The 22,951-nt window shown below is 57.9% G+C and overlaps 1 protein-coding gene across 4 annotated transcripts in view; it reads left to right on the top strand.

Annotated features, from left to right (window-relative positions):
* NFATC1 (nuclear factor of activated T cells 1) overlaps window positions 1-22,951 on the top strand; it is an 86,192-nt gene that overhangs the window by 25,394 nt on the left and 37,847 nt on the right. For all 4 annotated transcript variants that reach the window (XM_040264385.1, XM_040264387.1, XM_040264388.1 and 1 more), the window contains exons 4-7: window positions 9,906-10,108; window positions 12,380-12,552; window positions 13,455-13,595; window positions 19,830-19,885. In XM_040264385.1, coding sequence (XP_040120319.1) covers window positions 9,906-10,108; window positions 12,380-12,552; window positions 13,455-13,595; window positions 19,830-19,885 — 573 coding nt within the window. The remainder of the gene's footprint in view (window positions 1-9,905; window positions 10,109-12,379; window positions 12,553-13,454; window positions 13,596-19,829; window positions 19,886-22,951) is intronic.

A 22,951-nucleotide genomic window follows, 5' to 3' on the forward strand; every position in this document is an offset into this window, starting at 1 on the left:
CTGGTGCTCTGTTACTTCAAGGTGTCCTGGAGTAGGAAAATCTTAAAGAGAATAAAAATAGCTTTGAAATAAGAGTGCTCCACTTCCCAGGACCTTTCTGTAACAATCTGTAAGAATGAATGTCCGGGGCTGGTCGAGCCGTGGAGAAGCTTCTGCTCAGAATCCCCCTCAGTCTCTCGTCCGGCTATGTGGCCCTTCGTCCCTGATTCCTGCCGCGGGCGCTGCACAGCCAGACCACATGCCAGGCACCTCGCACCCTGTGTGAGGACAGGCGGAGGCCTTCCGCCCTGGGGAGAGTCAGAGCCCAGTCTGAGGGCCCTCCGCCTGCCCCCAGCCCCACGGGAACAGAGCCCCTCTGCCCACCCCCTGCTCGGAACCGTCCCCCGGCCCCCAGGTGTCCCTTCCCTGCCCATGTTCCCGCCTCCCAGGGCTGTTCCCCAGATGTGGCCACGGTCCCTGTTCCCGAGCAGCCATCAGGAGAGCCTTGGCCGAGGTCGCCTCGGGCCACGTTCAGATTCGTCCCAAGCTAGGTCTGTCTGGACAGGTTCTGCTCCGGTTTGGAGTTTTCAGAGGCTGATTCTAAAGACTCTGCTTTCCTCTCTGAAGCCTGGGACCCTTGGAGGCAGCGGCTCCCAAAGTGTGGTTCCCGACCTGCAGGGTCGTCCTCACCGCGCCCCTTCAAGATGCGAGTTCTCTGGCCTGCCCACCCCCCTGGGCCCAGAGCTGGGCCCTGGGTCTGACGTTGGGACGCTGGCTGGGACCCACCACTTGTCAGCTGGGAGTGAAGGAGCAGGCACCTGCCACAGGACGTCAGGGCCAGGGCAGCGTGGGGGAGGGGGCTGGGAGTGGGCTGGGCTCCGGGCACTGCTCCCCTGCACACACCCTGGGGGGCCAGCTTGCATGGCTGCAGGCCAGCGTGCTGAGCTGGTGCTCAGGCCTCACCGACTTGGCCACAGCTCTCCAGCCTCGGAGATAAACCTGAGCTCCCAGGTGAGCTGTCCTTGTGGACGGCAGCATTCAGTCACATGTGTGACACCACCCGCCGGGCCCTGTGCTGTGACCTGTGACAGTCCTACCGGACACACATTTGCCATCTTGTCCCCAAGAGCGGCAGGCCTCGAAGTCCCCCACTCCTGTCTACGCCCCCACTGTGACCTGAGCTCCCAGCCCTGTCATTTAGGGAATGGTGCAGGCTGGAAGGGGAGGCAGCAGGCACTCCTTGTTTGTATTCTATTCCATTTAGATAAATAAAAATAAAGCTGGTGAGGGCAGGAGGGTGCAGGGACAAGTGGCCGTCCACCAACGCAGCAATCAGGGCCTGGAGTCTGCGGGATGACGTTGGGGCGATGTTCACAGCCACGCGCTCGTTGCCAATCAATACCCACCTGGTTGGTGGCTTGACTTAGAAGCGCAGCAGGGCCCCCATCAGTGCCCAGGCCGTGGCCTTTCAGGTCCTCCCGGGCGGAGGCAGGTCGGCAATGCCTGCACTTAGCCCAGTGGCATAAACATAGTGTTTACGGCCCCTCCCGCCATGGCTTCCACTGGAAGAAAGAGCATTGCTGAATGGAAAAGACGTTACATTACAGAGGCGAGGAAATGGCTGTTAAGTACAGAGAAATGAAAATAAAGCAGCAGAGAAATAACAGCCGAAGGCTCCCTCCCTCGTATGTTCTGTCGGCCAGGGGTTCTGTCCTGTAGGGCAGGGACTGGGCGCTGCGGAGATGGCTAGGTGCATGGCCGTGGCCCCGAGCCAGGGTGTCCGCGTCCTCGGTCTGCTGGCCACAGTCCTAGGGATGTGCCCCCCACCCCCGGCCAGGGCCCCAGGCTCCCATCCCCACCAGGCAAGTGTCTGAGGCACGAGATGCTATTACCCTCCCAGTGTAGAACAGAGAGAGAGCTGAGATGTTCTGGAGGAATTCTGGAACTTGAAACGGTGTTTGAAGTATCTTAAGCATGAAAGTGTTGGTCGCTCAGTCATGCCTGACTCTTTGTGACCCCATGGACTGTAGCACACCAGCCTTCTCCGTCCATGGAATTCTCCAAGCAAGAGTACTGGAGTGGGTAACCATTTCCTTCTCCAGGGGATCTTCCCGACCCAGGGATCCGACCCGGGTCTCCTGCATTTAAGGTGAATTCTCTACCGTCTGAGCCACCAGGGAAGCCCCACCCAAGCATGAATACCCCAAAATGACTCGAGTTCAGTGTGGGCGGAATGGGGGTGGCTGGTTCCGGGTGTAAGCGGTGAGGGCCCCCCGCACTGTGCAGCCGGGAGAGAGAAGAGAGCTGGCCCCCAGAAATGTCAGCCTCAGCCGGTGTCTCCCGTGAGGGCGAGTCCTCTGATCTCGAGGCAGAGAGGAGCTACGTGCAGGGCTGAGGCAGCAGGTAGGAAGAGGGGCTTTTAGGGTTTGTTTTCTTTTTCAGTTAGTGGACCACAAATTGGGTAAAAATAGAATTTGCAGATAATTATAAAACAAATGAAAATAGAAAACTCTCTCCGTTGCTGTGAAAGCCGGGTAACCACAAAGGCTTATTCTGCGCTGAGTTATTTTAGCACATCCTCAGACACCAGCGGCTCCTCCCACCAGGGCGTCGCAGCCTTGGCCAGGCTGCTCCACACGTCGGGGAACCAGCTGCTCCCCTAGGCCCTTCTGCGGTCAGCTGGTCAGAGGGAAGCCAGGCTTTTTTCCCGGAGCATCCAGGCTGTCAGTCAGAGCTGCTGTCACGCGGAGCGGGGAGGAGGCCAGCGCACGTATGGGCTGGACAGGGGCTTTCTCGCCCGCCTAGGACACCTAGCTCGTCGGGTCTGAGTCTGCGTCCCCATGCTTGTGGTGAAGTCAGAGGCCGTGACCATGTGCAGGACGCAGGCCCCTCTGTGCCCAGACGTGGGGCAAGCTGCCCCCCCCGGGACCCTCCCCTGAATCTAGAATACACCAAAACACAGAACCTTCTTTCTAGGCAGAATCAGACTGTAATCTTAGATTAGGAAAGGACTTCGTGTTTAGGGGGCCTTGCCCCCCATTTTCATTTGAGGACACGGATGCATGTGGGGCTTGGCCAGCATCGCTTGGAGACTGAGGGGAGTGTTTCAGACCATCCACCACCCCGACTCTCCAGAGGACCCCGCAGCCCTGGTGGGCGTGTCCGGCTGCTCTGGCAGCCCCTTTGGGTGCTGGCTCCTCAGGCAGGACACCTGGCCACCAGCTGGGAGGCCCCTTTGGGTGCTGGCTCCTCTTCCCCAGGGGCTGGAGCTGGGTGGGCTCTGGCCAGCCTCAGCGAGGCCCATCGGCAGGCTCGGTGTGACGACGCAGCCAGGGCAACAGGGCCCCAGGTGTGGGCGGCCTTTGTTGTGACGGGAACAGCGAGGAAGGGGCCGTGGGCTTTCCTGAACTTTACAATTTTGCCTTTTCTTCTGTCAACGGTTTAGACACACGCACGCACACAATGCTCCCCACTTCTGGCCTCTCGGCCGACGTCCAGGCCAGGGCGTCCGTCTTGCCCACCCTCTACACTGCCTCCCTGACACCCCGGCCCAGTCCTGGGAGCAGATGGCCCTGCCGGAAAGGTCCCCAGTTCCAGCTGTTCCACGGGGCAGAGGACCTGGGGGGTCACCACTGACCTCTGACTCAGGGGTCAGAGGATGACGCTTCATTTACCCAGTTACCAAAATAGCCCAAGGGATAGCATCTAGCCCCACAGACGGCAAGGCCTCAGTGAATAATTAATAGGTCATGGAAACGTGAGACTCGGTGGGGCCTGTCAATTCCTGAACAGCACTTTAGTTTGTAACTTGTGTCCTTGTCCCTATGAATGACCCATGTAGCCCCTGTGTGACCAGGTGAGCAGACGGGAGGCGCAGGCCCAGACGGCGGGGGCTGGGAGGCTGGGCTGCCCCGGGGGAGGGTTCTGGCTCCGCCTCATGCCCCGAGCAGCCCTCATGCTCCTTAGGGTGGCCGGCTTCTGGGCTCAAGTTTGCCCCTGAAGACCGTGACAGCTGACACCAAGGAAGGAACACGCCAGGAAACAGTCATTTTTTCCCAGATCATTAACATCAGCATGTCGTGTGACCATCACTTTTCATCTCACATGGCATCCCTCTCCGCCACCACCCGCTGCCCCAGGTACTAAAGCATCAGTATTTCAAGAAATGAGCTTCCTGGGAGTGTCTCAGTACTGTAGCTAGACAGCAATGCTTCCTTCATCTGATCTTCTGGCGTGTTTTGTTTTACTCTGAGCTTCACTTCGTTTTTTTTCTTACTTGATTTGTTCTAAATGGGCATCTCTTTCTACTCTGGAGATAGGATCGTTTAACCTGAAACCAGAGTTTTCACAAAAGCCAGAGGAACAGACACTAGTGGAAGAAATTCCATTTGACAGCACACCTCCTCGGGCCCAGCGGGGAACAGAGGGTCAGACCACCCGGTGCAGCAGCCCGGCTCCCCTCCGCCCTGGGGGCCCAGACGCCACTCGGACACGGGTCTGACCCAGCCTCCTTGCAGCGAAACCCACCGAGCTGCCCTTGCAGTGACTCAGTCTTTGACGGGGCCGCGGGGCAGGGGCACCTGCCCTCCACTCTTCCTGCAGCTCCCAGGCAGGTGGCGTTTCCCTCCTGTCCTCCTTTCTCGGCCACGTGCACAGACCTGAACGGTCTCCCTCTTTGCAGACACACTTGTGCCATGGGAGCTGCTACTGTCGGGCGGCCTCTGTTCCCACGATGAGGCGGGCTCCGCGGAAGCTCTGGGCCCCGTTCAGCCCCTGCAACGTGGTCAGTGTCTGTGCCGAGCAGGGGATTGCCATTTGTATTCCTCCCGAAGCAAAGAGGTGCCCACGCTCATGAGGTCACACGGCGTCAGCGCAAGAGTGCGTGAGGTAGCCAGTGAGAACAACAGAAACGATGGCTGGGATTTGCGGCCGCTGCTGATGCTGCAGACACTGAGCAGTGCCCAGATAACAGTGACGCCCTGGGGCCCCCGGGCTGGCCCCGACACCAGGCCCTCCCAGCACTACCCCTCCTCCTGCTGTGCTGTGCGCACGGTCCTGTCTTTGTGGGGGGCTCCGGGTAGGAAGGCGCTCGCCCCCGAGTGCTGCCCCCACCCCGCGTGCAGCCGGGAAGTCGGGAGCACCCCGTCCACACACTCCAGGCGGGGCAGCACAGTCTTCGCTGAGCTGGGCCCTCCGTCTCCTCTCCTTCGAGAGCCACTGGGCTCTGGGCTGCGGGACAGCCGTCTGCTCTGCGTCGGCTCAGGTGGCCAGCCCTGCCCTGTGTAGGCCAGGCCTCACCCAGCAGGACCCGCAGTCCTGCCCTGGCTGCTGTGCGGTAGCCATGCCCTCCATGGCACCCGGTGCCAGGGCTGGGGCTGGCCCGGCGGCAGACCGATGACAGGCGTGCGGGCATCTGGCGGGCTGTGCCCTTGGCCTCTCGGCGCCTCCGTCGGCCCTCTTGCCTGGCCCAACCCACAGCGCCTCTGGGTCACTGGTGGCAGACCCACAGTCCAGGCTCGGCCTCCAGAGTCACACCTCTGCCCACCCAAACCCCTGGGGAGTGGCCACTGCTCCCATCCATCGTACAATATTTACAGTGAGTTCAGAGAGGTTGTCCTGAGGATCGAGGGCTTGGGTCACGGCGTCGGCCCTGTCCGCCCAAGCTCTGGTCTGCAGGGAGCTAACCTCCTGCTGGAGGCCCTCCTTCCTCCCAGGCTGTGGAGGCCATGAGACGCCCTGGGGGGAAGCACTCTTCCGGGTTTGGAGGCCGAAAGCTCACACGGCAGTCTCTCAAGTTAATCCAGTACTGGGAAGATTTCGGTTAAAAAAAGTAGAACCAGCTTGTGAACTGGAGTTTTTCTTCCTGCAGAGCTCCTTTGGGTATTGCGTGAAGATGCAAATTTTACATCTGGGTTAAACGCATAATTTCCCTTTAAATTGCCTGCTTGACTGTGTACAAGGATCCCTGCTTGGTGTATGTTTGTACCAACTGGAAACTTGGTTGAAAGTAATTTCACTCAATTAACTAGTCCTTTGTTTGACGACGCTGCTGCCACTGTGTGTGCTGTGGGAATTTCAGCGTCCGGTAAATTTGGCCTCGATCATTCCTCACCTGTCATCCTGCCGTGTAAGTGCTGAGCTGAGTGCAGCAGCTAAAAACAAACATCTCTGTGTGTAGAAAACTCATTAGCTCTCGTACCTTGAAAATGGAATAATACATCCAGTTTAGTTTAGGCTGAAGCAAAGAGAGGTCATTGCTATGACAGGTAATTTTATAAATATTATTTTGACAGATACTATAAGGTGGCCAGGGGCAGAAAACCCATGCCGTGGAACATGTGAAGTATTTAAATGACTTCTGTTAAAATGAACTTCATGTTTTAAATAATAGATGTTTACCTCCCAGGTTAAGCCTTAAATATTCCCATTTTCACTGAAATGGCATGTTTTTAAAAAGGCAGCGTTGTGCATCCACAATGCACTGCCTGCCGGCAGAGCCAGGCCCCAAAGTGAGTCCTGTGGGCTTCGAAGGTGTCGTCAGACCGTCTGACCCCGGCCAGACTACGTGCTGCCCTGGGGGCCCCTCCTGACGCAAGGAATAGGCTGTGGCCACGCGTGAGCAAGTCTTGGTCAAGTATATTTTTGTATTAAATGTCACAGAATATAACACTGAGAGGCAGGATTCATCTCTTCCTCAGTCTCAGATTTTATTTTCACGTTTCCTGTTGTGAAAACCTAGGTCGAGTCCAGCACAGGTTCCTCAGGAAGCTCGTTAGTTTGGCAGAAGACTGGACTCGGGCTCCCCAGCAAGGAAGAGAGCAGCTGGGCAGGCCGGGGGGTCGGTGCTGGTTCCCAGAACCCTCCCCGACTCAGCACTGTGCTCAGACGCTCATGGATCCACCTAGGAGACTGCGTGTCGACCCTGGTGGGCAGAGTGTGCGGTTCCTGCAGAACTAACCTTGTCAGCAGGACCCACCGTCAGGAGTTGGCAGCCCCAGCAGGTTCTCTGTGTTGATGGCCTCAGAGGTGAGAGAGGCCCCATGTCAGCCTCCGTCCACACAGCAGGCGGGAGGATAGCGAGTGGACGTTAGGTCTCTCTCAGTAAACTTAGGCTCTTGCCAGCTCTCTGCTTGCTGTGGGCACTTGGGAATCAGCCACAGGCCTGAGACCAGCTCACTGCCTTTGCTCACTGCCCATCGGGCACGTGTCTGGTCCGTTCGGGTCAGACCCTGTGGGTCAGGATGAACACAAGATTGTTCTAATAGGAAGGACCCACTCTGAAGACGAGCACACCCATGGGTGCCTCGGGCCGCGTCACAGACAAAGATGATAAAAACAGGGAGCCTGACGCCTGAAACTGCTGCTACTGCCAGGAAATAAGATCTTTAAGCAACTCCAGGGTCCCAGAGAGAGTCTGGAGAGCACGTGTGCACGTCAGCCTGTGAGCGTTCATGTGCGGCGTGTGCATCTGTGCACGCCCGACCTGTGTGCACACCCAACCTGTGTGCACGCCTGACCTGCATCCTCCTTGTCTCCCTAAGATCTCACAGTGATGCTTGGATGCCCTGGGAGCCATTCTGCAGCCACATGGGCTGTTAAATGTTACTTGGGTGCTACAGACCGTTCCCCAGAGACGTCCGCAGACGCCAGTGCCCGGCGCTGGGAGTCTCAGCTGCCGGACGCTCACCTGAAGCTGTAAACTCATTCACTGGGGCTGCGATCCAGCCGCAGTCAGAGCTGGGCTCAGTGGCCTGTGGTCTCGTGTTATCTGTTGTAATGCCGTGCAGACCGTGTCTGCTGGAAGACAGGGCTGGATGGACGGAGTCATGAGGCTACGCGAGCCGCGCCCTGATGAGGTACCGTGCGGATCCCTCTCTTGCCCGGCTCTTGGCCTGATGCCCCAGCTCATCCTCCCACATCAGGGGTGGGTGGCCCCGGCGCTCTGCTTGATGAGTGTGTGTGACTCTCACGAGCGGCCTGTCATTGTTTGGATTCTCTTCTGAGGCCTCAGAATTTACAAGTGACTTCATCTCTTAATTAAGTGAAGTCAGTGCAGTAGCTGGGTCTTTGTCAGCGCGTCTTGATAGACGGTTTGCTGCTGGTTTTAACCACGCTGGAAGCAGCGCGCACTCGCTTCCCTGGGCTGAAGAGAGACTCGTTTCTCACTGTGGGGTCAGAGGAGAGCTGGGGAGGCCGCAGTTGAGGGCGGGATCGAGGTGGACGCTGCTGACTGGGTGTCATGGAAAGAAGTGGAAACCAGCCAGGGAAGGGAGCAGTGGGATCTCTGCAAGGAGGAGTGAGACACGGGGCAGAGAAAGTGCCGGAGCCCGGCGCCAGACCTGCCAGTGAAATTCCGGCTCGTTTGTCTCTGGACCTTCAGCTTCCATTCTGACATCCCAGCTTGGAAAAAGTGAGCCATAGAAACAGCAAGCAGGGTCTTGGACATGGAAGTCAGCTGCTGCTGGACCTGGAGGTGTCCTGTTTCTGTGGGTCACTGATCCTGTCCCCCTTGTGTGTCTGAGAACTGTCTGCATTTAGTCTGCCTCCAAAGAGTCCCAAGTCCCAAGCCAGCACTGCCTGGAAGTTCTCGGTCGTCCAGCCTGGCCTCCTGCTCTGTGGCTGTGAAGTGACTGTCAGGACTTCCCACAGGACAGAGGCAGAGCCTGGATGGCGGGGTGGGGACTGATCCCCCTGAAGCCTCATCTAAGCAAGGGCTTTGGGGCTCATGTGTCGGCCGGACCTGAGAACAACCCCACTGCAGGGCCAGTTCTCCTGTGTTTCCACCCGGGGAGCAGGGTCGGCCAGAGGGTGGGTGGCTGTGCCCTCACCCACATGGAAGCAGTGACCGATAGCCTTCTCGGCTGCACTGGTCTGGCTCATTGAGCTGCCTGTTGTCCGAACTGCTAACATGAGTCTAAGGAGCAGTGATGACAACCCGCGAAGGGGAGAGCAGCCCACCGTGCCCCCTGAGCCTGTCTGTGTCGGCAGCCGCCCTCCTGGGGTCCTGTGTCGGGACCCTGGCAGGTCCCGGCTTCTGTGGGAGGGGGATCGGCACAGGGGCTGGCCCTGCGCTGCCTGCTTGCTTTGGGTTTGCCTCTTGAGGACGGCCTGCCATAAACAGGATGGAAGGCAAATCCAGTGCCGTTCCAAGAGGGACTCTCACTGAGGGGTACAGGGGGAAGCGAGGCGGGAACTCCACCCGAGGTCCACCCAGGGGCAGCTGGTGAAGGTCCTGGGAGCGGCACTTACCCCCAGAGTGCAGAGTCAGCCCGTCGTGTGTCTGGGGCCCGAGGCTGACGGGTTTTGTGCCCATACAAGATCATGTGCCCAGCACACAATTGAAATGGCCATGTACAGCGCCCCCCCCACCTCCCATGTGGGGTGTGAAGCTGGCAGAAGACAGGCCACGGCCTGGGGCACATGGGACAGGCCCCAGGGCCCCACACGCCTGCGGCCTGCCAGGCGGATGGCGGGTGTATCTGGTTTGGAGCATCCTGTTTCTGGTTAGAACAGGACTGAGTAGGAGAAAGTGGGTCGAGTCCTGTTGGGTGCATGTCTGAATTGATCAGGGGCAGGCTTGTGTGGAGGGGCTTGGCCTCATGAGATGCTTGTGTCCACACGCGTGGGCAGAGGAGTGTCTGTGGACGAGGCCATGGCCCGGAGACCCCGGCTCTCCTCCCCACCTGACCCTCCTGGGGCGCCTGTCTCCATCCTGAGATGCAAGCAGGCGCGTGCAGGTGTGTGTGGCCCTCGTGTACGCTCATGTTCCAGCACGGGCAGCCGGGTGTTCCACGCTGACTCACGAAGTGTCCAGCCCAGCGGGGGGTGGGGGCCGGCCCCAGCCCACGAGTCTCCCCTGCGCCTGTGTCTGTGGGGAGCGAGGCGGGTGCGGCATGGGCGCTCACAGCCCCCTCTTCTGCCCGCAGCTGCACGGCTATGTGGAGAGCGAGCCGCTGACCCTGCAGCTCTTCATCGGCACGGCGGACGACCGGCTGCTGAGGCCACATGCGTTCTACCAGGTGCATCGGATCACGGGCAAGACCGTGTCCACTGCCAGCCACGAGGCTGTCGTCTGCAGCACCAAGGTCCTGGAGATTCCGCTGCTGCCAGAGAATAGCATGCGCGCCACGTAAGTAAGCACGGCCGCTGGCCGGGGGCTGGGCCGGCCCTCGGAGGGAGGGGGAGTCCTCCTCATGCCTCCACTTTGCTTAACACCTCAGGAAACTTTACAAACATTTACGACGGCAGACTTGTTTCCTTCTAGGGTTTTCAGGTTGCCACTCAGTTCACAGCTGTGCGTGCCCCCTCCGTGTGCAAACGTGGCACCTACTTTTTTCTTTTTCTTTTTTTTAAACTTTTCATTTTGTATTGGGGTATAGCCGATCAACAATGTTGTGATAGTCTCAGGTGAACAGCAAAGGGACTCAGCCATATACATACGTGAAGTCATTCTCGCCTAACTCCCCCCACCCCCACATGGCACCCTTTTCTTTCTGAAAGCTCTGTGAAAGCCAGAGGAATGGTCAAAATGCTGCTAATATTGAGGCATTATGGAGACCAGCGCATCTGGGCTGTGTTTTCAGTGAGGGTTTCTGCTGATGTGACCAGCTAGAATGTGCAGGTCAGGCCTGGCTCTTTGGCGTAGAGGTGACTTGATTAGCAAGCTACAGAGTCATCTTCTCGGGTCCAAGTGGGGTCCCTGTTTGTGGCCTCATTAACCGAGTGACCACAGTGTGCCCTTCCCTTCACTCCCGAGCTGCAAATGCGGCAGAGAAAGGGGACAGCATTGTCCCTCTGGACTCACCTTCTCCTGGGGGCCTCTGTGGGCGCAGGATGGAGCCTCAACACCCTGTGTGTCTAGATAAACACGTAAGGCAGCAGTTCATTAGCACGGGGTTCTCGGGGGGGTGTCCGTGGGGGCAGCCTCAAAGCTGACTTTGCAGGGAGACAGCAGGTAGGCAGGCCGTACGCCCGGGTGCGTCCTCAGGGGAGAAGGAGCCCAGGGCCATGGTTGGGGAGGGAGGGTGTGGGAAGCCGCAGTGTGGGCTTGTGTGGGGTGTTGATCAGTCATTTGTAAGTAGCTCCTAAACCCTCTACGTTGTAAACAAAGGGAAAGCCTTCTCTCTGTGTTGGCTTTTCAGGGATTTGAGGGGATTCATTCTAAGTTTCCCAAGGACCAGGAGTGGGGCTGACGGCTGGGAGACCCTGCTGGTCCCTCCAGCAGCTGCAGCTCTGACTCCAGTGGCTGCGTAGACTCCGTGAAATACCCTTCAGCCCGGGGCAGCACGGTCACCGCGGGCCAGGCTTCCCACCTCTCTGGGCCAGGCTGTGGTCCCGACCTTCAGGCCTCATGCTGCCTTGTCTGTGAGCTTCTGGCAGAGGAAAGGGCTGGTTTCCATCTGACAAGTTGCCTGTGGATTGTTGTGCTGGAGGCTGGTGTTGGATGGAATCGTAAAGTTAAAGGAAACTAGAGGAAATCACCTGCTGCTGCTGAGTCGCTTCCGTCGCGTCCGACCCCGTGTGACCCCAGACGGCAGCCCACCAGGCTCCCCTGCCCCTGGGATTCTCCAGACAAGAACACTGGAGTGGGAGCATGAAAGTGAAAAGTGAAAGTGAAGTCGCTCCGTCGTGTCCGACCCCGTGAGACCCCAGACGGCAGCCCACCAGGCTCCCCTGGCCCTGGGATTCTCCAGACAAGAACACTGGAGCGGGTGCATGAAAGTGAAAAGTGAAAGTGAAGTCGCTCCGTCGTGTCCGACCCCGTGCGACCCCAGACGGCAGCCCACCAGGCTCCCCTGCCCCTGGGATTCTCCAGACAAGAACACTGGAGCGGGAGCATGAAAGTGAAAAGTGAAAGTGAAGTCGCTCCATAGTGTCCGACCCCGTGCGACCCCAGACGGCAGCCCACCAGGCTTCCCTGCCCCTGGGATTCTCCAGACAAGAACATTGGAGCGGGAGCATGAAAGTGAAAAGTGAAAGTGAAGTCGCTCCGTAGTGTCCGACTCTAGCGACCCCATGGACTGCAGCCTACCAGGCTCCTCCGTCCATGGGATTTTCCAGGCAAAAGTGCTGGAATGGGGCGCCATTGCCTTCTCCGGAAATCACATGAGGCCCTAGCAAATCCAGGATCCTGAGCTGAGGGGAGACACTCCCAGAATCTTGGGGAGGGAGGTTTTCAGAGCCCACCCCAGGAGCCTTCCTCTGGGGCACCCACACCTGCCCACTGCGGCATGCCCTGAGCAAGTGGGGCTCTGCCTGCTTGAGACCTGGCTGCATGAGGGGCTGGCTTGTCCTGCTCCTTCGCCGCCCCCCAACTTGATGGGTGGACGTGGGGCCGTCCTGACAGGTGAGTGGATGTCGGGCAGGGCTGGGGACTGAGGCAGGCACTCTTGTCTCACAGCATTGACTGTGCCGGGATCCTGAAGCTCAGGAACTCCGACATCGAGCTGCGCAAGGGGGAGACAGACATTGGGAGAAAGAACACGCGGGTGCGGCTGGTCTTCCGCGTCCACATCCCGCAGCCCAACGGCCGAACGCTGTCGCTGCAGGTGGCCTCCAACCCCATCGAGTGCTGTGAGTGCCCTGCCCCCTGCTGCCCCGTGTCCAGGCCGAGGGCCAGTCCCGCCAGACCCTTCCTTCCCACAGCCTGCAACATTCCACCCCGCCCCAGGGGGTGTGCTGTGTGGCGACCCCCATCCTCACAGCTCACCTGCCTGCCGCCTCAGGGAGCATCCTGGCTTGTTCCTTTGTCTCTGACCTGAACATCAGTCAGATATCTTTGACGGCCCCTCCCTCATGGCCCCCCTCTGCCACGTGGTCACTCTCGCTGGACCCTCCTGTCCAGTCTCCAGATGGCCATCCCCAGGCCGTGGACTCTGCTGCAGGTTCCGGCTTTCTGACCTATGGTCTCTCCCTGTGAGAAGGAGCAGGCCCCTCATCTCAGGTCTTCTGGTCACTGGGGAGGGCCATGTGAGGACCCCGGTCACTGGGGGCCGCAGAATGTATCTTCGCTATTGCTGCTACACAGACTTCTGCCCCATATCCCGAGCTTGGCCACCTGTGCCCTCAGCCCTTGAGAGCCCACCACATTCAACTTTAGCCTGGGGTTCCTTGCTTTGTGGGCCCCCCGCCTGGTTAGCCCCGGGGATTGCCCTGTTGCTGCTGGTGGGCAGGCTGTGTCCCCCCTCACCTCTAGGACTCCCCACAGCTTCTCCAGGCCCTTCAAGGGTGATCACTCTAGCAGAACGCATTCACTTCCACAGAGTCACATACACACACACACACACATGCATGTGTGTACACACTCACGTGTGTACGCACACACGTCTCCACATGGCCCAGTCAGAGGCGTGCTGCCTTCCCTTTGACAACAGGTCGTGGGTGGACCGGCTGCCCAGGAGGGGCTGGGGGGGTGTAGGTGGACCAGCTCTCCCAGGAGGGGGCTCACTGGCTCACTTCTCGCCTCACCCCCACAGCCCAGCGTTCGGCCCAGGAGCTGCCCCTTGTGGAGAAGCAGAGTGCGGCCAGCGGCCCCGTCCTCGGAGGGAAGAGGATGGTCCTCTCCGGCCACAACTTTCTTCAGGACTCCAAGGTCATTTTTGTGGAGAAAGCACCAGGTATTTCCTCTTAAAACCAGCATCGAGTGCTTGCTGTTTGGGCGCCAGCAGAGGTTGGCTGGCGGGAGAGGGTGCCATGCACGGTCCCAGGGCCTCCCTACATGGCTTCAAGGGGCTGCGGGTGTGGTGTCTGCTTCTGCCTGGCTAGCAGGTGCCTCTTCAGGGGCTCCAACCAGCTCTTGCTGGTCTTTGCCTTTCTTAGAACCGCAAACCATCCTAGGCAGGTATCCAGTTGTGCAGTGGGCATGGAAGCCACAGGGGACCCCACTGGGCCCAGAGACCTTTCTGTGCTGTTCGTTCTGGTGGCACAGCGCCCCACAGTGCAGGAGACACTGGTTGCTTTCAATGATGGTGGCCCCTGGGGCCACAGCCACCCGTGTGTGTGTGTGTGTGCGTGTGTGCTTGTGTGTGTGTGTGTGCGCACGTGTGTGTGTGTGCACACATGCGCATGGACCTATGTCTGTGCATGCAGGTGTGTGCTTTCATGTGGACCTGTGTGTGTGTGCACATGGACCTGTGTCTCTATGCTCCTCTGCAGGTCTGAAGGGAAAGGGTCTCTGCTCTCTGGTGTCTGGGGACCCAGGTGACCAGCCTGTCAATGAGCTGCAGGATGGATGCAGGGGGTTACGGGTAGGGGTGGGAGTAGGGCTGGGGGAAGCACGGCTCCTGCCCCAGGGCTGCCCACCCCTGCCCAGCCCACATGGTCATGAGCATGTGGCCTCACCTCTCTCACACCCTAGGGTGTGTTTGTAGAGCACGTTCCTTGTGGGGAGCTGGCCTGAGGGGGTGCCACTGCCCATAGGCTGGAAGGGAGCGCCCGCAGGCCGGGTTCTGGGGCCAGTTGCCCAGCTGCTCCTCTGAGCCCCAGTCCAGCTCTTGAGCCCAGGGCAGGGCCCCTGCTGCTCACCGCAAACCGCGGAGGCTCTCAGCCTCCGTAATGGGGCTGATTTTGTACAGTCTGCAGGAAACTTAAGTGCTTCAGTCAAAACGGGCTTGAGAGTCTTTCATGTTGGCCTCATTCTGCCTGCACTGTTGTGCCTGTGATTGGAAATTGTTTTACAGGAGGGAGAAGACCCGCCTGAGTATAGTGGTGGGGGAAGAATTCACACTACCAGAATGCCCTTTGGAGGAGGTGAATTTTGAAATAATTTCAGCGTTTGTGTTCTAAATGTGTGCGTGGACACCCCCTCCCAGCCTGTGGGCAGCAGGGTCCTCACCGCACTCAGAGATGTGTGTGGTGGGAGCCGGCCGGTGCCCCAGGCTGTTTCCTCCAGGGCTGTTTCCAATCAGCCCTGACCTCGACCTGGGTGCCATGATGGGACCGTGAGGCGTCTCCCAATCTCCTCAGCTTGTCGTGGACGGGGGCGGGCTCCTCGGTCACGGGGGCCTGGTCACGGGTCTGCGGCTGGAAGCCAAGTTCCCGGGCGTCTGGCTGTTCGCTGGGCTCCCCGGCTCCCTGGCCCCCGGCGGGCTCAGTGCTGCTGCCACTCACTGCCACACTGGCCTGCCCCCAGCCTGCTGTCTCCTGCAGCATTCCTTGTCTGGTGGGCAGAGGGCAAGAAACCAGTAAGTGGGTGGAGACCAGACGTCCCGCAAACACATGGTGCGTCATGACAAGGGCAGTGTAAACACGCAGCGCAGCTGTGTGCCCTGTCACACCGTGTCTGCGTCTAAACCAAGTTGCGGCACATTTGCACACGTCCACGCCAGTCCCATGTGTCCAGCCTGCATTCCTAGCCTAGCACACATGCTTCCTGATGGGCCTCAACAGTTACTGGGCTTTTCCTGGTTGATTTTGGGGCGAGAAACCACTAAAGTCAATTTAGACTGAAAGCCTGGTCATCCTCTAGGCTCCTGAGGAGGTGCCTGGTGTGCTGGAAAATTCTGTCTTTAGTCCTTACTTGGAGGCAGCAAGGCTGGCATGCGAGCGGTGAGGCTGGTCCAGGAGCCGCTGGCCGTGGGCAGGAGCAGGACTGTGGCTGGGCTGTCGCACGTCAGACGCTGGGTGAGATGGGTGTCTAGTCACCATGTCGCCTCAGCTGCTCTGAGCAGTGCTTGGAGTTTCTTAAGTGTTTTAAGATTCCTCCTGGCCAGGGCTGGCTGTCACCTGTGCCCACCTTGTGTGACCAAGCAGGGTCCCGGAGGAGGATGGCCCTCAGGACGTCGGAGTGAGGCTCCTCCCGTGGTCAGGGGACCCCTGGAAAAGAGCCACGAAGCAGCCACGCTCACCTCTGAGATGTTCGTGTTCTCAGCTGCGTTCGTGGTGGGACTCTCCAGGACCACCCTGTAATTCTGCTCAGGGTTTAGTGTCCAGCAAGAAACCACGGGGCCTTCCCTTCAAGGACAGCTGTGGCCTCTGAGCCAGATGCCAACTCCTACAGTGGACATCCCTGAGCGTGGGGCCTGGGACAGACTCACTGGGAGGCCTGGCAGGAGCAGGATGCTGAGATGCCCCTCCCACCCCGCTCTCTCCTGCTGGAGGTCAGGGGGCTCTGTTACAGCTTGTGCATGAGGGATATACTTGCACACACGTGCAGATATTAAAAGCATATAAAAAACATTTAAACATGAGAACACGGAGAGAGTGCCCACGTGGAGGGGGATCAGGAGAGACCAGGGATTTGGAGCTTGCACCGCGTGTCACCAGGTTCTCGATTGTGATGCTTAAAGTCAGCGATGTGCAGCCCAGCCTTTCTACACAGCTCCTAGAAACTGTGTGAAGCTCAGCAGACTTCACCAGAGCTGGCGGCTTTGGCAGGCAACATGGTTTGCTGTAGCTTGTGTGTGGCTGGACACGGGCATGGCCCCCAGGGCATCCTTAGTGGACACTGTACCTCCTCAAGGCCCAGACTCAAGGGGGACCCCTTGGCACTGAGGCTCAGGCAGGTCCCATCTGCCCAGACTCAGGGCTAAACCACCCAGGGTGTAGACTTGGAGGATCATCGGGTTCAGCGTGACTGCCAGCCACATGACCAGACCACCTCCCTGTCAGACCTGTTCAAACCTATTACTGAGGTCCCAAACCCCATGTGGTCACAGACTCAGAAGAAGAGAACATCACGTCCTCAGTCCTAAGTCTTTGCAACAGAAGCAGGACTTGTTTCCTGCAGGGAAGGCCTGCCACTGCCCAGAATTGACCATTGGGAAACAGCACTGACCCTCAGTGGGTGGAAAAGAGCAGCAGCCAGGCCCCTCTGGTCCTTAGGAGGCTTTTTCTCACTTTGGGCCTCGGAGCCAAATGGTCCTCCCACGACCCTGAACTGAATGTTTTCAGCAGTCTTGGGGGGTTGTGTTTCCCAAGTGCCTTCAATGCAGATGACAGGTGGGTGGGGCCCTGCTGGGGTTGGGGTCCATGGCATCCTATTCCCGGCTCTGCCAACCAGCAAGTTCTCCAGGAATGTCCCGTGAGGGCATCAGAACATCACCCTCTGAAGGCCAGAGGGTGCCCGTCCTACTTGTCACTCGCTGTGGTCGGCTGTTGGTGTCATGCACGATGTGCAGTGGGTCTCTGTGGGCTCACATGAGCGCACGCATGTTCCTCCCCTGGGCAAGGGAGTGAGCTTGCTTCACTCTGGAGGCACGTCTGCTTGTCCCTGTGGGCATTAGAGGCAGCACCCCCACCCTGGCCCTGCGGAGGGCTGGAAACCAGCGAGTTTGAGGCAGGGTCAGCTGTTGGGGACCCTCGGGGCTCCGTCCAGTGGGCCTGCTCTGTCCCCACCCTGTGGAGCAGGGAGCAGGCCATGCGGCGGGGCTGCCCCTCCCAGGCCCGGCTCCTCCGCCGGGTGTGGCGGGGAAGCCTTTCCGATGACTCAGGCTGCAGGGAATTCCCTAATGACTCGGAATAGTTTTACTCCTGGGCTTGCACACAATTTCCTACTGAGGAGGCCAGCGAGCTCCTGATAAGGCTGGAGCACAAAGGCCCGTTCAGGCCTGTGGCCTCCCTTCCCGTAGGGGCTGCGGCTGCGTTCCACACCCGGTGGCCTCCCAGCAGCTTTGCAGAAACAAGGACGCCAGAGGCTGGGGGCACTAGCCCCAGGCCGGGGCAGTGGAAGGAGTCAGCGGTCAGCGGGGTGGGGGCGCTGGAGAGTGTCCCGCGTGGGAGTCCCACAGGGCAGGCACCGGCCACCCTGGCTGCTGCTCCGGCCTCCTCCTGGAGCCGGACCGCGTGTGCACTTCTGACCACAGAACAGAGACTGGGCCAGAGCCCCCAGGCCAAGGTGAGGGACGTGGGAGCCCTGGGCCTGTGAGCTGGACCTCAGTGGCCCGTCTACCTCTGCTGTTTGCTCTGTGCTCGTCTCTCTGTGGCTCCAGGGATCTGTGCTTTCAGACTCTGTGACAGGGCTGTGAGCCTGTGCGGGTGGCCAGGCTGGTCAGCTTGTGGATCGGCTTGCACGGTGGGACCACTGGACCCCAGGCCAGCACTGGATGGGATGGTGTCGCACGGCCCACGAGGGCCTGGAGGGGAAGGCCCCTCCTGCCGTGCTTGTCCTTGGTGCGCACGCCCACTGCCCACTCCACACCCTTGTTTCCCGTGATGGCTGTTCCACTGGTGGACCTGCAGCCCATTCCCAGGAGGCTGGTCTGGTCTATGGACCCTCCTGGAGGGTGGGCGGTGGATGCTGGGTGAAGGGGTCTGTCAACCTCTATGGACCAGAAGTAAAGCAGTTGCAAGGCTTTGCCACAGCTGTTCAGGTTTTAACACTTAGTGGCTGTTTTGGGGCAACGATGGGTTTTGTCATAAGAAAAATTGTTGTTTTTAAAAGGCACCAAGGACGTGGGAGGCTTGGTTACAGGAAGAGTCATTTTGGTTTCCTCAAACCGGTGGGGGTGGGTGGGGCCCAGTGGCGAATCCACAGCAGGTGTGGGCCATACCACGGGAGCCGTGTCCACGGTGCTTTCCACGCGTCCCAGGGACCCTCTGTCGTTTGTTGCCCAAGTTGGGGGTCACTCCTTCCCTGAGCCCTGCCCTCATGGGAGCTGTCTGCTGGTTGCGGAATGCCGGCACTTTTAAGGGTGGGGGTGTTCTTTCCATCTCCTGTTGGTGTTTCCTAGAGGAGAGACGGGTGTGGGTCCCCAGGCTCCAGCAGTGTTTGATGCCCTAGTGGGTCATCTGCTGAAGGCTCCGCGGGGGCACTCGTGTCCCGAGGGGCTGGTATGGCCTGGCACGTCCAGGCCTCTTTGTGACTCACATTTCCTCTCTGCTCCGCCCTCCGCCCCTGCCCAGCCAGCACTGTGAGAGAGAAAAAGGCGATGCTGTCTAACTTACTTATAATTTAGTATTTGTAACACATACATTTCTTCTTGGAAAACAGTGAGAAAGCAAAAATTAGGCCCAGAACCATTACTAGATGTAACGTTTCATTTGGCGAGCAACTTTATAAATAAGTGCAAAGAGGTCCGTGTGGGAGATTGGCGTCTGTTACTTCCAAATAACGACTAGGCCTCGTAGGCAAAGCACGCCTGCCAGAGGGGCTTGCTAGCACCGGGTCACGGCTCTGTCACCCCAGCCCGCAGGTCCTGGGCCTCGCCTCCCTCCAGGGCCTGGCCCAGGGACAATAAGCCCTTTCTTTCAAGGGCACTAGAGCCTTTTCATTTTTTCAAACATGCAAACGGCCACGGGGTAAGGTTAAAAATACCTTGTGTTTTGCATTTCTGTGTCCTGATGTGGCAAGGAGTAGTCTCAGAGAGGATTTTCTTATTCAGCCCCCAGTTCCCCTGAGCAGGGCAGGACCCGTGGCTCCAGGGCCACAGTTATTAGAATAACCCTGCTCCCAAGACCCATGAGGGCTCTTCATGCCCAGGTAATGAGGCCCCAGCTCCCACTGTGTGCACTGCACTCAGGCTCACATCCCAGACGATGGCCTTCCTACCTGGGTTGCCTGCGTTCCTCCTGGGTTACTCCCCCTTGGAGCGTAGACCCTTTCTACGGGTGGTGCTAGGGATGCTCAAGGCCCTTGCTAGGGCCGCTCAAGAGCTCCCTCCTGTAGAGTGGGGGTCTCCAGCCCCCCGCTCCAGGCCTGCAGTCAGGTCTGTTTCAGCTTCTCCCCTGGGGTCCTGGCATCCACCCTCTGGTTGATCAGTCACGCAGGGACCCACTCCCGTCAGCTGCTGCTGAGCCGGCCAGGCAAGGGTGGGTCCTCTCATTGCAGGACTCCCATCTGCCTGCGTCCAGTTGTGATTTGGAGGCCGCCCCGTTGAGACAGAATAACAGACTTCCCGAATCCTTTCTTGCAGATGGCCACCACATCTGGGAGATGGAGGCAAAAACTGAAGGAGACCTGTGCAAGCCGGTGAGTATGGGCCAGACGGGTGGTGGTGGGGGCAGGGGGAGTGGACAGACAGCCTAGGAGGGCCACGTGCTCTCTGGAGAGGCTCTTGACTACAGAGGGGCCCCTGGCCCAAGGCACATGGCTTCTGATTTGTTGCAATGAACCACGGATGAGCACACACAGAGAGAGAGAGCAAGGAGTAGAAATGGTGGTGAAGTGCTTCCGGACCCAAGTGCTCTCGGCACGCGCAGCACAGGGAGCAGAGAACAGAGACACGGGGTGACTGCAGAGAGCCAGGCAGCTCCTGGGCTGCAGGCCCCCACGAGGTAGACCAGGTGCACACACATGCCCAGAGCCTGTGGTCTCCACTGGCCATTGTCACCAGGGAGCCCAGACTTGCTGCCCTCCGAGAAGACCCCCCCTCTCCAGAGCCTGAGCCCCACCCCTCACTGCCTGGCCATGTGGGCCCAGGGTTTCCGCCAGCGTCCTTGGCTCCTCACGCACTGTCCTCCCACCAGGACACAAGCTCAAGGTCAGATCTGAGTGCTGCTCCACCTGCTTGTCATGCTGGCCAGCAGCCGGGGGACCTGTAGACCCGCGGTCCACTGTGCACACTCACCGTCTGCAGGGCCCAGGGCCTGCCGGTGCCCTTTTGTACACTTGGCCTCTGTGGTGTTTGTGGCTGCTCACACTCAAGGAAGAACCAGGAGGGGGCCCTGAGGAAGAACCAGGAGGCCTGAGAGAGAACCAGGAGAGGGGCCTGAAGGAGAACCAGGAGGGGGCCTGAGAGAGAACCAGGAGGGGGCCTGAAGGAGAACCAGGAGGGGGCCCTGAGGAAGAACCAGGAGGCCTGAGAGAGAACCAGGAGGGGGCCTGAAGGAGAACCAGGAGGGGCCCCGAGGGAGAACCAGGGGAGGATCTGAGGAAGACTGGTGCCTTCTTGCTGTGTTTCTGTTTAAAGCCGGCAAAGGTTTCTCCTTCCTCTGCCTGAGCACTGACTGGTGCGCCTTTCGGGCTGCGTTTTTATTTTGTAAGAATGGCCAGCAGAGCAGCCCTGTGCTCTCACCCACACTCCCAGTCCCTGCCTTCTGGCTGAGGTGTGGAGACCTTGTCTCTGAAGCGTTTATTGACGGGTTGGATTACTGTCCACCTCCGAGTGTCTGTCTTTTGTCTTCTCAGAGCAGGAGGAACCTTCAGGTGACAATGCACAGGCCGGCAGGTGATTTTTTTTTCTTTTAAAAATCCTTCACTTTTAAAAATTTAAACTTATTTATATTAAATGAAAAAAGATGAATTTTTTTTAAATGATAAAAGAACAATTTACAAAGAAAATGGATATTATAAACCGTTAGACACCTAACAGCAAAGAAACAAAGATACATAAAGCAAAAATCAGAAGAAATATAAGGGAAAAGAAAAAATATATAATCACCATAAGACATATCAACATTTCTCTGAGAATGATAAGTGCAGAATAAGAATATGAAAATCTTGAATGAGGTAATTAATAATTTTTAATAAATTTATATTTAATTATTTTATATTACTCTTACATCCTACAGTGATTTTTTGAAGTTCAAAATTCCTCCACTCTCTCTCCCTCGTCCCACTGGCCCCTCTTGGTGGTGGCGTGTGCACGGTCCATTCCTGAGAACACAGGCAGTGGGAGTCATTGTTCAAAGTCTCATTCATGATCAGGACTGAATTTTCTCCGTTGGCCGCGAGATTTGCAGACGTGATTGCGGTACCCTCTGCCCTGTGTCTGGAATCCCCTCCCTCCACACAGGTGGCTTCATCAGGAAGAAGCACGTTGTTGTTTAGCTGCTAAGTTGTGTCCAACTCTTTGCAACTCTATGGACTGCAGCATACCAGGCTTCCCTGTCCTTCACCAACTCCCAGAGCTTGCTCAAACTCATGTCCATTGGGTCGATGATGCCATCCAGCCATCTCATTCTCTGTCGCCTCCTCCTCTTTCTGCCTTCAATCTTTCGCAGCATCAGGGTCTTTTCCAGTGAGTCAGCTTTTTGCATCAGATGGCCAAAGTACTGGAGCTTCAGCTTCAGCATCAGTCCTTCCAATGAACACCCAGGACTGATCTCCTTTAGGATGGACTGGTTGGATCTTCTTGCTGTCCAAGGGACTCTCAAGAGTCTTCCCCAGCACCATAATTTGAAAGCATCAATTCTTCGGCGCTCAGCCTTCTTTATGGTCCAGCTCTCACATCCATACATAACTACCGCAAGCATCTTTACCTGTGACTTTACCTTCCTTTTCCAAGCACTGATCCATTTACAGAAACATTTCCAAATGGTTTCAAGATAAACCTTTCCTCCCAGGCCCAGGGAGGACACCTGTATCCCACTGTCACCACCCCCCAGGGTGTCCAGGCCTCTAACCTCACACGCTGCCTCATGGCTCCTCCTGGTTCCCTTGGGGAAGTGCTGCTGGCTTAGGAACTCCACTTCTGGACAAGGACTCCAGGCCCCACAGTTACAGAGGTGGGCCTCAGGTTTGCTGTGACCAACACCAGCCACTGGCGGTCACCCCGAAACAGAGGCCCTTGGCTCCAGGTTCCAGCCCCCCGTAGGCCCAAGTCCTCTGCCCCCGGGCTACCCACCCCTTCTCCCTGGGCAGGAAGGAGAGGCCAGCAGAAACTGTGCATTTTTGGCATTGAAATAATTCCGCCAAGTTTGCATGTTCAGATTTTCCGTTGTTGGGTTTCCTTTTCCACTGTGAACAGTGCATATTTTAAAGAAAACTTAACCATTATCAGTCGTGTGTTCTGAGAGAAACGCATGTGAACAGCAATGTGCTTCAGCTTTATGGTTTCACCTTTCTTATCTCTTAAATGAAGTTTACTTTCGTATATTTCTTCTAATTATGAAAGAGTGCCATATTCATTGTGGAAACTTGGAAGATATTAACAAAGTTTAAAAAGGAAAACGCCTAGTGAAATTTCAGTGGGATGTGGCCACCATTAACATGTGGGCGTATTTCCTTCCACCCTTTTCCTGTCATGGGCGTGTATCTACACGCACACACACACTATACATTTCAACAAGGCTGGGTGGCACTGCGTGTGTGGTT

This window comes from Oryx dammah, unplaced genomic scaffold (genome assembly GCF_014754425.2).
Source record: "Oryx dammah isolate SB20612 unplaced genomic scaffold, SCBI_Odam_1.1 HiC_scaffold_22, whole genome shotgun sequence".
Taxonomy (NCBI): Eukaryota; Metazoa; Chordata; class Mammalia; order Artiodactyla; family Bovidae; genus Oryx; species Oryx dammah.